General features: G+C 30.6%; 2 protein-coding genes across 13 annotated transcripts in view; both read right to left on the reverse strand.

Moving 5' to 3' along the window:
* Positions 1-9,057, reverse strand: part of LOC107436420 (alan shepard) — an 84,911-nt gene extending 75,854 nt beyond the window's left edge. For 6 of the 12 annotated variants that reach the window (XM_071177715.1, XM_043041908.2, XM_071177718.1 and 3 more), the window contains exons 1-2: positions 9,013-9,057; positions 4,134-4,346 (exon numbers count right to left, since the gene is read on the reverse strand). In XM_071177715.1, coding sequence (XP_071033816.1) covers positions 4,134-4,346; positions 9,013-9,042 — 243 coding nt within the window. In that variant the 5' untranslated portion in view covers positions 9,043-9,057. Of the gene's footprint in view, positions 1-4,133; positions 4,347-8,399; positions 8,869-9,012 lie in introns of those variants that run through there. The other 6 variants (XM_071177714.1, XM_016048133.3, XM_071177716.1 and 3 more) reach the window with 4 other exon arrangements.
* Positions 9,058-11,903: 2,846 nt separating this feature from the next.
* LOC139424852 (SCAN domain-containing protein 3-like) lies at positions 11,904-13,148 on the reverse strand. Its single transcript, XM_071176886.1, has 2 exons — positions 12,905-13,148; positions 11,904-12,214 (listed from the first exon to the last, which is right to left on the reverse strand). The coding sequence occupies exons 1-2, from the start codon at positions 13,146-13,148 to the stop codon at positions 11,904-11,906; spliced, it is 555 nt and encodes a 184-aa protein (XP_071032987.1).
* Positions 13,149-14,121: the final 973 nt, after the last annotated feature.

Below are 14,121 nucleotides of genomic sequence, written 5' to 3' on the forward strand. Positions count from 1 at the left end.
TAACTTTATCTTGTCCATCTCATGTTGTCTTAATTTTTTTATTTTTTAAAATCCACTAAAACAGTGTTCCCCAACCTTTTTATCACCGCGGACCTGTCAACGTTTGATAATTTTAACACGGCTCGCTGGGGGGGACAGGAGTTGATTGTTTATATTTTAGATTATTTTGATTTATTAATTTTATAATTGTATTTATACAGGCCTTCAAAATAAAATACAGTCACAGCAAAAAAAAAAAAAAATGTGATTTAACATTTTAACTTAGAAGAACGTTAAATCAATGAGTCACGATCGAGAGAGAAGACGAAGTTCTTCATTAGTTCCAATGTAAATTTCGCGCCGCGCTTTCGTGTTTTTATTCATGATATTTACAGTTATAATAATTGTTTTATTTTTATTAAAACTAATTGAACGAGAAAATGCTTGAGGTGGTTTTCTTGTCTTCTTTTTACTTTTTAAAACATTAAAAAATTAATGTCACTACCTTCGGGGCTCCCTTTTTTTTAAATAAATAAAATTTTAATGGAACACAAATATTTTTAATTTGGGGTTTAAACCTAGGAATTTAAATTCAGTTTAAATGAAATGGGCGGCCCAGTACCATTTGATCCACGGACCGGTACACTGTTGGGTTGGGGATCTGATCCCGGTTGGGGAACACTGCACTAAAAGACTGAAAACTTTATATCACTATGGTCATCATCATGATAGCATTTGATTAAGTAGAATAAAAGTAAATATAATAAAAAACAATAACAATAAAATAAAAAAACATTTATTATCATAATCATGAAATTTTTTTTGGTCTTGTTTTTGATTTCTAACTTTTTATTTAAAATATTTTTTATATATTAACTTGCTGAATACCCATTTTTCGTACAAGTCGGAAAAAAAGTAAGGTAATCGATACATCAGTATTAAACAACACTACGAAATCCTGCGCAAAACTAAAAAATATACACCAACACAATTAGTAAAGCTAAAATGATTTTATTTTTTAAATTTGTTTTTGTATTTCAGTGCCAGTATATATCACTGCCGTTGATACTAGTCTGATAATTTTTTAAACTTCTCGTCAATGGTCAAGTATCATATCTATCTCCAGTTATTATTTATTGCTTTTAATATACATTATTTTTAATTTCCGTATGCAATTACTTATTTATTATTAGTAATTAGTTGTTTCAGAAATCAATAATAATATGCAAATTTTCTCTGTTTTTCCTAAATGATTTAGTACCATTTGTATGATTTTTCTACCCAATTTGTATGATTTTTCTACCCAATTTGTATGAATTTCTACTGTTTTCAATTGTGGACAAACCACTTGATTTAGATTTAACCAATATTACTGTTCACGTTTGCCTTTGGATAGATAAAATTGGAATTTGCTTATTATTGGGTAATTACTTGATGAGTTATACTTTGATTTTTTCTCACAAACATTTGAAAAATGAATAATTCCCTGCAATGAACCAGAAGATTTTATATTAGTATAATTATATGGTACATTAAACGAAAGATAAATAAGAAAAGATAACCTGTATGATAATCAAATAGTGAAATTATTTTGTTTGTGATTTCAAGTTTTGTTTGTATAATATGATCCATGTTTGGTTCATTTGCATTGAAAATATTACCGAAATTTAACTTTAAAGGATTCTGAATCAGCGTGTGTAAAGTTTATTATATTTTTAGATAAAATATATGGATTAATCAACCTTTATTAATAATGGATATGTGATTTATTAATCATTTTTTTTAACTCTCAAGCAATTTAATTTTAATGGAGAACTTTAAAACAACTAATATCTCTAAATCCTCTATTGGTGATTATACTATTCTAATGCTTTGGTTGTAAAGATTTATTTTTATCTAAAATTTCATAAAATTATGTGACAGATAAAACCTGTTGTTTTTATTTTTCATGTGGATTATTTTATTCATTCTTTATGGCGGCTAGTTCCACAACTATTGGACTTAAGTTATTTGTGCACAAGTGATCCGGCTTTTAACACTTAAGTATATTTTGAATGTTTAAAATTTTAGTATGTTAACTTTTAGTTCGGTGTCATCGGGAGTAATTCTTTTTGCAATTTTTCTCCATTGATCAATTCAATTGTTGCTATTGATGAATCGATCTGTTAGTTATTGAAGATGTCCTACTTCTCATTTGTACTGCCAGTACAATACCAAATTTATTATTTAATTACTTCACAAGCCACTAATTTTTAAATAAATTAATCATTACTCATCTCTCTTACTAATTACTAAATAGTTCATCACTTTTAATTTTAGCACCATCTATAACACTTAAATTAAATATTTAAAAACTAAATAGTATGATCATCTGTTCTCAATATGGGTCACCTTGGTACAGTTGCTTTCAAACTGCTCAGCAAGAGGTAAATGTTTTTTTAAAAGTGCTTTTAAATTCTGGCCTTGATTGATGTTACTTTAAAATTTTTAAATCTATTTAGAAAATTATATTTTTATTCGGAAAATATGAAAACAATACGGCTAGAACTTATAAGTAAGAAAATTTAAGACCAAAAGACCAGTAACTAAAAGGTACTAGTCCATACACATTTTCTTTGAACTGCTTACATATTTTTTATAAGATTTCTCCAAAAAAAAAAAAGAAAAAAGGTTAATAAAGCGAAATTGAATGAAAAACTACAATATAGAGAAAATTTAAAAAGTAAAGCATTCCTTTGTGGGCCAGGGAGTCATGGAAGTTGAGGTTTTACATTTTTACAAACAAGCTCCTAGTTACCACAGAAGATCTAGTTCCAGTCCTTCTTAATGATGGCTTAGTGATATAACCAATGAGTTTGCTCACATAAAATTTGCAATATACAAAATTATGATGAAATGTGCTATTTTGTTGCAAAAGCTTAGACCAATGCACGAAAGTGAAAATCAGAACAGCATACCATCATTTCACATTGATAGCTGGTTCTGGAGATCATTTATTATTACTGTATGTCGGTTCAAGTCAAATTTTCAAGTTTCTGATGGATCATCATTAATTTTGAGCCCTAATTGCAATTTTTGAAAGAAACTTTTTATCATTATTTCTAATGCAATTTCTACAATTATAATTATTTTAAATTGCAATTTTTACAATTCCGAATAACAAAAAGTGTGCTTTTAACGAAATTTCAAAAAGTGTTTTCCGAATAACAAAAAGTGTTTTAACGAAATTTCTCTCAACGGCTAGAAATTACAAAGAAATTTAGCTATTTCAAATAAATAGGCATTTTATAAATTTAGATTAATTTTAATTGAATTTTTTTCTGTAGTTTGCATTTATGTTTTCCCACATAAGGATGAAGTTCAGATTGGGCACAGAGATATCTAGAAATGAAAAACACACTCAAAATTGAGCTGTTTCATGTTTTATTTAGAAAATCTGAAAGGGAATAGGTTGTTATCCTTAAAGTAACTGAGAGTAATTAATTCAGAAAATATTTTTAAAATTATGATTCATTCAAAAACACGACGTCATTCAGACTGCAAGGAATTTTTGGTGTTTCCTTAATGATTGACTTTTAAAAAATATTACCCTTTAATTTCAGAATATAATTATCTTTTTACGGCACTTTGTGAAAAACAATTTCTATGTCTTAAAATTAATAAGAGAAATCTATATTTTTTAGCAAGTCTTTAGTCAATTTTTTTCAATTGATACCTAGAAAATTATTTCTTAAATTTCTCATTGTGATGGAGGAAAAAATTCATTTTTAAAATGAAGATCTACTGATGTGTGAAAATAAAGCAAAATAATAATTAAAAAGAAATTTCTTTTACATTCCATTGATGGGTACCTAATAAAAACCTCAGATAATAAAATAAACTTATTAGATTTTTTAGCATGTCTTCAGTCTATTTTTTAATTGATGGCTAGAAAATTATTTCTTTTATTTCTCTTTGTGCTCGAGGAAAAAAAATAATTTTTAAATATAGAGCTATTGATGTATGAAAACAAAGCAAAATAATAATTTAAAAAAAATATTCTTTCACACACGAAGGATGAATAGAATATAAACTGAGTAAATGATTTTTACCAATCAAATATCGTAAAATAAAGCTGAAAATATAAAAATCCATAAAATAGCTTAGCAATATACCTTTTTGTCATCATATTTGCAATCACCACCACCGTTGCCCATATTGGTGACAGCCTGCATAGCACCTTGCACTTGACCTTGCTCATTGCCGTTGACAGCACCCATGGGTAGGACAGGGACCATTGCAACAGGGATAGCTGTCCCTGGGCATGCTCCAACTAACAGAGGGGCACTCATACCATTCATATGCTGAATCAGTTGATTTCTCTCATCCTAAAAAACAATAGAATAATCATTATAAAATTACTTTAAATGCGTTTAACCCTTAAACTTACTAGCTCTTAGTGCATAGTTGCAATATAATTTTAATATTGAACACCTTATTCTATTGGAAAACAACATTATGGTCTCAGGAATGAAAGATACTTAGTGTGTTCGGATAAAATTCACATTATGACAAGTTTCAGATGATAAATAATTATGATAAAAATATACCATTCAAATTATAGTTAATCGGATAGATAAATTTACATGATTGAAGAGTAACACATTTAAATTTTTTAATCAATTAAAACTTTTAATAAGTAAAAATTTTAACTGTATAAAGGTATTCAAATATCTTCACAATTATTATTATCTTATAAATTCAAATTTATATAAAGGTATATAGCAGTTGTCCCTCAATCTCAAAGAAAGATGGGAAACATTTCAGCAAAGTATAAATGTTTACTTCCTTAAAAAGCTTAAGCTTAAATTTTTTTCCCCCTTGAAAATTTCAGTTTTTCAAATAGATAAAATGAAGGTAAGTAGAGCGTACAATGATGAGAAAAAAAAAATACTTTAAGATTACTCAGGGATCTGTCTAGGATTTTCTGTGCGGTACCTATTTTGTGAAAATTTAGACATAATTTGTAAAAATTAAAAATTATGTTAAAAAATTAACACAAAAATGTGTTAAAAATATGGATTTTTCGTTTCTGACGGGATACAAAAATAAAATTTTACGAAAAGGTTTAAGGTTGAATTTGTGAAGGTACCGCTAAACGGTAGTAAATTTGGCCTGGACAGACCCGTTACTGGTAAGCAATATTTTAATGTTTTAAACTTGGGTTAACATTGAGAATATTTAGCAAAGATAGCTTACATACAAGACAAAATAAATCACTGGTTAATTTTTTACAAAACCAATATCTATACATTTTAAAAGTTATACTATATTCTAGTAATAAAGTATAATGCAAAATCAGTAAAATAGAAGTAATACTTAAAAAAAAAATAATAATATTTACAGTTAATTTGTGAAGAGTATACTTGAGTCAAGGAAAAATTATTTGATATATGTTTTGGATTCGATCCAATAATTATAGATCAACCTCAAGATAAGTGATAGCATGTAACTCTATAGCAAAAATCTCTGTAGAAATCTGCTTAAAAATGGAAAAATTCTAATATTTATTTGCAGATCTTGTGATTAGATACTTGTATTTACTAATTTTTAAATTTGTGGCACAAGTCACCGAGGCATTAATTTTGCTACTGGGTTATGAATCAACTTAATAGAATATTTTCCAGTTTATTCATAACCAGCTAAAATCAACGATAAAAAAAAGTCACCACTAATAGCTTTTATATCTTTTTAATGTAAAGAGTTACATAGAAGACTGTAAAACTAGTTTGTAGAATAAACAAGTTCAAACACAATTTTGAATGAGAGCAAGGTGAAAGTTTTATTTCAAAATTTGCAGGAGCTTGCAAAAAAAGTTTTAAACATACATGATGTGTTTAATATTTGCCTTTATAAAAAAAAAGATCTAACCATAATATTGGAAAGTTTCGAAATCGATATCTGTGTTAAAATGGTTGCATGGTTATGAGGACAATCCGGCAGTAGCAGATGAGGTGCTAAAATTACAATAACAGATAAATACTGAATGGAGTACTTAATCTAGTTCTAACCTCAGTCTTAGTTAGAAGTTAATTTTCAAGCTAATCTGATTAAGCAATACTAAAATATTTATTAAATTGGACAGAATTTTGAAACTAAATATAGTATGCTGTGAAAAATATTTCTGTCATTGTTTTTTTTTTTTTATTAGCTGTGCACCATCTTAAGTCAGTGTTAGCATATTGTTAGAGCATCAAGACTAAGTTTATCAATTATAATTCAGGTTTAAATTTGAAATTTGGCATATATTAGTGACAAGGTAAGAAGTGCTTTATATGGATTCTTTTTTCAAACGTTAGGTTTACATATTTATTATTGATCAAACTATGTATTACTTCTACTTAACACGACTATATACCCTTTACCTTAAAATTATACACCCTTTATAATTTTAACATTATTAAAATGATATAAGCGAAGCGTTTTTTCACTATTATTCTTATTATGTAACGACATCCTTATTAGCTATTGCATGTGACATTTAGACTTAGAATTCATTGTAAATACAAGTAATAAATAAACAAATAAAATGTCTACAAGAACTATTATGAATTTTAAAACACAATGATCACGCTCTGAGCCAAATGGCTTCAAAATGCACCAGAAACAGTAATCCGGAAGTATAGGCGGTAAAGAGCCTGCAGCGCTCCCTAGTGTAGAAAACACCATGCATAGCTTCTCGGTTCAGTAAATTTTCCTGTTAAAAATAGTCAAAATTTTTCTTCCTTTTATATTCTTATTTCACTTTAAGGAGATATTGAATCCTCATTAATTTATTATTCAACAAATAGAAAGATTACCTTACTTGTAAATAGAAAGACTACCTTACTTGTCATAATTTGCACTATCTTAGAACTAATTTCTTACCATTTATTTATTCTCCAAAACGGACTTATTAGTCACACATCATTAATTTTAGCTTCAGAAAAGTACTAATTGCTGTTAAAATATAATTAAAGAATTTATACTCTAAACTACTTTTGCCTGAATCCTGGTATTTTTAAAAATTTACAAACTTAAGAGAAACATTAATAATTTGTTGTAATCTGTGCTATGACAAGCTTCTAAAACTAGTAATAACCCATGATTTAAAACAAGTAGGTCTAACTTAACTCAATAATTAAAAAAATTTACTAGTATTAAGTTATTTTATAAAAGGTCTCAGATAAGGATAAATAATAGTTTTTAATATAATACCAATAAAAAGTCATGACATATGTATTCTTGATGCATGACATATTTTTGAAGCATTACTTTAAAGAAAACACATTTGTTTCTCTTCTTATTACAACACCTTACATAAATTAAGTTTTGTAAAAAAGACCTTGTCACAGTTTTCTATTAAAATAGCTACAAGGTTTTTCTTTAAAAAAAATCCCAAATCTGTAAACAATATTTCAAAAAGATTCTAGCCCAATAGCTATCAAATTTAGCTAAGACATTATATCCAAGTACAAATGACTACAAACGCTCTACTGAATTATTATATTGAATACACAACTTACCAAATAAATTTATTATTAATAGGCAAACTTAATTATAAATTATACTACAGTAGAAAATAAAAATTGCCAAGAGTATTTTATGCAACGCTAATCTAAATTTATTCTAGAAAATATTATCAATTAAAAGAGTTAGACAATTAAAATAGTGCTGATAGACTACTCTGTATTTTTCATTATTAATACTAAAAAAGTGCTTATGAATAATGAAATTATTTATAAATAAAATTATGATAAAAAACAATCAATTTTATTACATTCAAGCATCGTAATAGTCACATAAAATATGACTTTTTAAGTAATCAAATTGTGAACAGCTATCTAAATTTTAACTTATATACATTTTAATAACACAATAACAATAAATTATACTAAAAAGATAGCTGATTATGAGCAAATAATAAATGATCAATTTTTTATTGCAACCTTTTAAAAAAGTTTTTATCAGTTCTTTCTTTAAGGTTTAATGTAAAATAATGCTTTGGACGTAAAAAATGTTGGTTTCTATCATTGTGACCATAATCTTATTTAGTCAACTAATTTCATTTGTCATACTAATACCTACAGCAATACTAATAATTAAACATATACTCAGAAAAACATGCTCCAAATGAGCAACAATACACACTAATAATACAGGTTTTACAATACACACTAACAATAAAGGACAAATTTACAGAAAACGATAATTCAATAGAAAAAAACAGCCCTCGACATAAAAAAAAAGCATTACAAATAGCTTATAAATTAAAAGAATAAAATTTTTTTTTATTTCAATAAAAACTTCCAACACATTTTTATATTTAGGAAGTAGATCTTTAAATAAAATTGAGCCCGGATTAACTAATATGAGAGTAAACAACTAATACTAGTACCTACCCTCATACTAAAACTAGCTGAATATATTTTTATATTTATTTCGCAAATCAAGGATCAGAAGATCACAATTGTATAAAGCAATGAGCCAATGAAACAAGCTGGATCTTAGAATAGTTAACAGCAAATGATTTATAATTTATAAAATTTTTCGGTGATTCATCGGCGGCTTATCGTTATTATTGGTACAATAGGCCTAACAATCAGAAACTGTCAGATTGAGGAAACAAAGATCTAAACTACTGTTTAGAACATATTTGATCTAACTACATCTTTGAAGTATGAATAACGAGGGAGATATGGTCATATCTTTTAAAAACAAACAAAATCTGTAGTTTTTCAATAAAAAATCGGGACACAAACATTAGACAAATTTACAATCAATACACAAAAACACTAAGAAGAAAATTTTAGGATTGTAGAGCGAAACTATTTGACAGCGCTAACATAATTTGTTTCCGGCACAACAGCTGCACTGATAAGTTACTTTTTTACACTAGAGGGCAGAATATGCAGATATTCTTAAATAAATATATATTAATAAAACAGTAAATATCATGTAATAAATCTTAATCTAAGTCTATTCAAAAAATGTATAAACTTTTTTTAATTTTACTTCAGTAATGAGAAAATTAATGTCTCGCATGTACAGTGCAGTTTCTAAATTCCGCAGATGCGTTGATTATCGTTTTCTGCTATTATCAATAGGTGGCGCAGTCATATAACGTACAGATCGTAGCGTTCAAATACGCCATCTGGGGAAAAGGCCGGTTCCATGTTTGACCCTTCCCTCTCCGCCTCTTCTCAGTTGTATAGGAATATGCTTTGATATTTTCCCCTTCCTTAATATTTTTTGTATTTAACTACTAAAAATATTTTTTTAATATTTGCAAGAAGCTTTCTTTTAGAACTATGTTCAATGTAATTTTCCGTTCCATGTAGTTTCCAAGCTTAAAAGTTTTTAATATGTTTGAAAATCAAGACAGGAGCTATAGTTAGTTCACCAGGAGTTGGCACTTTGCTCTGCCTTTATAACGTTGTATCCGACTATACTATTTCGCTATTTTTGGGAAAAGGGTATGAATAATCCTGAACAAGGTTGCTATTTGTCTATCATATGACAAAATTATTCATTTTGCAATCTTATGGGCATTTTTTAAACATTAAAAATGTCAAAAATTTGGTACTTCTCTCTTTTGAGTGAATAGTCTGTTTTTTTAGACATTTTGCAGGGAAAACAGCAGTTTTTAAATTCAAAATATATTTAATTAGCTAGAATAACGAAATGTATAATAGCAGATGATGAAGTGTAGTAAGTGACTGAAAAATAATTCACTGTTTGCGTTTGGCGCTCATTAAGGGTTGTCTCAATTTCAAGGGAGGAGATGTTTCTCCTCTTACTCCTGCGTTCCTAGAAGGACTCTTTGTCTTAGGAGGTAGAGCCAAGTGCCAACTCCTGGTGAGTGAACTATAACGTACTTCCTTCTTCTATGACTCTCCATACGTTACTGGTGAAAGCATGCAAAGTGTTGCCATAGCTAGAGAGTTCTGCTCTACGCCACCTGCAGCCCATTTCGATCCTCAGTTGTGGTGATCAAAAAAGAAAATGATGAACATGTTAAATTTAGCTTCTCCAATCACTTCACGGAACGAATATCATCCTTACGTTTTCTCTGTTCAGTATCTCTAAGTAGCATTTCATGCTAATTAATTTGTAGAGGACGATATTTTAAATTATAAACATCTAACAATATTGCATAAGAATAAAGGAACGTTGTCATTCATCGATAATAAATATGCATTTATTTGCGGTCAAAATTAGCTACAGTTGGCGCAGAGCAAAACTTTCTACTTATTATGATAACAAGTCTCAAGCTTTCACCATTAACTTGTGGAGAGTCATAGAAGAAGAAAGTACGCTAGTTTCTGTCTTGATTTTCAAATAGAATAAAAACTTTTAAGTTAGGAAACGATATAGAACAAAAAACTGCACCGCACATACCTCTTAAAAAATACGTTGTTGAAATTTCAAAAAATATTTTTGACAATTAAACACGAAAAATATTAGAAAAAGGTAATACTTTCCTATACAACTGAGAAAAGGAGGAGAGGGAGGGTCAAGACATAAGACTGGTCTTCTTCCCAGATGGTGTATTCGAGCGTTGCCATCGCTAATTTCAAACCACTTGAGAATGTCACGTTTATTTGCTCATCCTATTATAATAAATTAACTGTATTCGGTATTTCTTTGGCAAGATGTTTTTGCTTAGCCTTCCTGTGGTGCAGCTCATTAAGGCGTCGCTCGCACAGCTAGATAGAGAGCAGGCAGTTCAATCCTATTAATTTGGAGGCAGGCAAGACAACCGGCATGTATGCTCACAAAATGCACGTTAAATCTGTTGTGGTTGAAAGTTCTCTCGTTGGTCATGTTGTGGTAGTTTGGGGAGAAAAGGTAAGAGCTCCAACCCTGCCCACCGCGTCTGGTCGGTCTAAATTAAGGGGCATTTCTGCAATGGCCGTTAATATATGAATGGGCAACTGAATGTAAACAATAACAAGCATCCTAAAACCAGAAGAAATGCAGAAGACTTCAGGTGTATCCCTTCTCTTATGTTATGTTTACGAAGCAAAGTGTGAATGGTTAGATATTCCAGAAAGTTTTATTATTGTGATTTAGGTTTAAACTCTGGGTCAAAACTATTTAGGTGCAAAATATAGTGCTTGTTATTTGTTAAGTAGCTTAGTATGCTGTTGGCGTTGTCAAAATTCGTTTTCGGCCAAAATAAAACAGATTACACTAAAGTTAAAACGAAAGGACGCTTTATACTGTAAACTCTATTGGTATATTAATGCTGGCTGACGCTCTGTTTCAAACTTAGGGGTAAAAATAAATCGGAAGTAGTAACTCGGAAGTTAAGACGAATAGCAACCCCCTAGTGTCAACTGTGCTTAGGTATACATACCGATATAAAATACTGTTATCATCCATATTGGTGGCTCAGAAGGTAGAGCGTTCGACTCCCAAAGAGGTATCCCAGGTTCAAAACCCAAGTGACCCAGGTGAAGTGAGCAAGTTAATACGAATTTTGCCCTCAGTTTACATCAGTGGTTCCCAACCTTTTGTGGACCATCGCCCCCCTCTTGGGGTTGGCTGACACATATCGCCCCTTTCTCTTTTTGCTCAAAAAACCATTCATTTTTGTTTGTGAGCAACCAAACACTGAAAATATGCTATGTTATTTGATTTTAATTTAAATTGTAATGCAAATAAGGAGGCACATTTATTCTGTCATTTTTATTAATTAAAAAAAAATTGTGCATCTTTTTTTTTCAAAAAGAAATGATATTTAAGACTGAATAATCAAAACAAAAGTGCATTTTTTTTAATTCATATTTTAATGTAATCAAGAGAAAGTTAAAACTTTAACAACTAAAATTTGGGAAAAAAATGAAGAGTGAGAAAGTACATTTTTACCACTTCAATGACTGCTCCGTGCTTGGTGTATTTCAAGTTAAAGTTTGAATGTCAGGTTTTATGCTCGTCAGATTTAAACGAGGGTCTCCTTTGAAGCAAATGTCCAACCTATCTCTTTGCTTTGTGAGCAGCTGGAAAACAGAACTAAATCCTCTCTCCACTAAATATGTTGATGGGAATGAGAGGAGAAGTGGTTCAGTTTGTTTCCATAATTGTGAATAACAGTCCATTTGCTTTATCCAAACTAACTCGTAACCGTATTTTTTAAAGACGACTTTAGCCTCACAGTCATACTTCAAAACTAAAAACTCAGTCTGCAAAGAGGAAGTGAGCTTATCCACAACTTCAAAAGAGAAAGGATCGAAAATTCAATCCAGAATTTCTAATTTCATCAAATCTTTAAATCTTGATTCCAAAACTGATCAAGGTAATTAGTAAAAATTAAGATTTCATTTTCGAGAATCTCGATATCTGCCATTGAGCACTTTTTAAGAGTTGGAAATGGTATTAGCTCTTTGCGATCTATGTTTGACTTGTAGATATCAAACTTGGTGATGAATGAAGATATGATTCCCTTAACCTTGATAATGTTCATTTTATTTCCTTGAAGTTTTCCGTTGATTTCCTTCATTTTTTCAAAACTATCAGTGAGGTACGCAGTTTCCAACTTGCGTTGCTTCAAACTCTCACTTAAAACAGGATCAGTGGTGTCGAGAAACTCAGTAACCGAATCCAGCAACTCGAAGGAACGGCTCAGTTTCCTTTTGAAAGCCATCTCACAGCTGTATGTAGGAGTAGGAATTCGAAATCTTCATCATTTTCATGGCAAAGTTCTCGGAACAAACGGTTATTAGGAGAATTAGCTTTTATTTTATTGATGCCAGAAATAACCAATTTTTCGCAGCCAAAAGTTGACGATAAATGACATAATGAATGGTGAGATAACTTCCGGTACTTCTTTTTTAAGGTGACCCAGAAACCCAGTATGACAACAAGACATGGTTGGAGCACCATCTGTTGCACAAGCACTTACATTTTGTGAGGGGAATTTCTTTTACCTCAAAATAATCTTTGACCAATTTAAAAATCGACGATCCTTTTGTATCTGTGTTCAAAGTTCTTGTAAACAACATTTCCTCGTTAATCTCCTTACTCTCATTTATGAATCTCACGTAAGCTAAAACAGCTTTGTTATCTATCACAGTTGATTCATCAATCTGCAACGCAGATTTACCTTCTTTCAAAAATTTGAGTTTTGATTCAACGTCGGCGGCCATCTCGTCAATACGCCTGGAAACAGTATTATTGCTCAGAAAAACAGAGTGACTTATCAAATTTCCGCCTGCGATACCAAAACGTATGACGAAAACGATCCTGCACTTGATTTTTTTTTTAAATTTTTAACTATCATAATTCTTTGTCTACGCCAGAACCATAAGTTTTATATATATTTTCAATTTCAATCTCAAATAGCTTTTGTTATTAATATTATTAGCAATTTTTATCTTTTAAATACTCGTTGCCCCCTGATCGCCCCCCTATGGATTATCGGCCCCTTGAGAAGCTCTATCGCCCCCTTTGGGGCGATCGCCCCCAGGTTGGGAACCACTGGTTTACATCAACCACTGTGCTGACGCAAAATAACATTAATGGTAGATGCATAAAGTGTTAGAATCCCCTTTCCGTCGGGCAAAACGTGAGCGATACTCATGGTTATTTCCTCCCTGTGGAACACAAATGCGAATTAGTTCCCTCAAAAAATCCTCAACGAAAGAAAATTTGTCCCCTCGCTTGATCCAAAGCCGCGGTGGCTCAGAGGATAGAGCGTTTACCTTCCAACGAGGTGAATCGGGTTCGAATCCAATCGAAAACTGGTCGATATGAATTCCGCCCCCGGCTCGCACCGACCACGGTGCTGACGTAAAATATCCTCAGTGGTAGAGGGATCATGGGTTCAGAGACCTCTGACGGTCAGACTAACCATGGGAGGTTTTCGCCGTTTTCCTCTCCATGCAACGCAAATGCTGGTTAGTTCTATCAAAAAATCCTCCACGTAGGCAAAATTTCTCCCAATACTTAATAGTGGAGTTTTCTTTTCTTCTGGATTGGGTTCAAAATAGCAAGGCTACGGCTTTGAACATTGGTAGCCGTAAATTCAAAATTGGGTCAGCTGTTCAAGGACGATTATAAAATAAAATGCTTGATCCAGGAGTTCCCTTGTCTCCTGGGCTGGGATCAAAATTTCAAGGT

The sequence above is a fragment of the Parasteatoda tepidariorum genome, chromosome 2 (genome assembly GCF_043381705.1).
Source record: "Parasteatoda tepidariorum isolate YZ-2023 chromosome 2, CAS_Ptep_4.0, whole genome shotgun sequence".
NCBI lineage: Eukaryota > Metazoa > Arthropoda > Arachnida > Araneae > Theridiidae > Parasteatoda > Parasteatoda tepidariorum.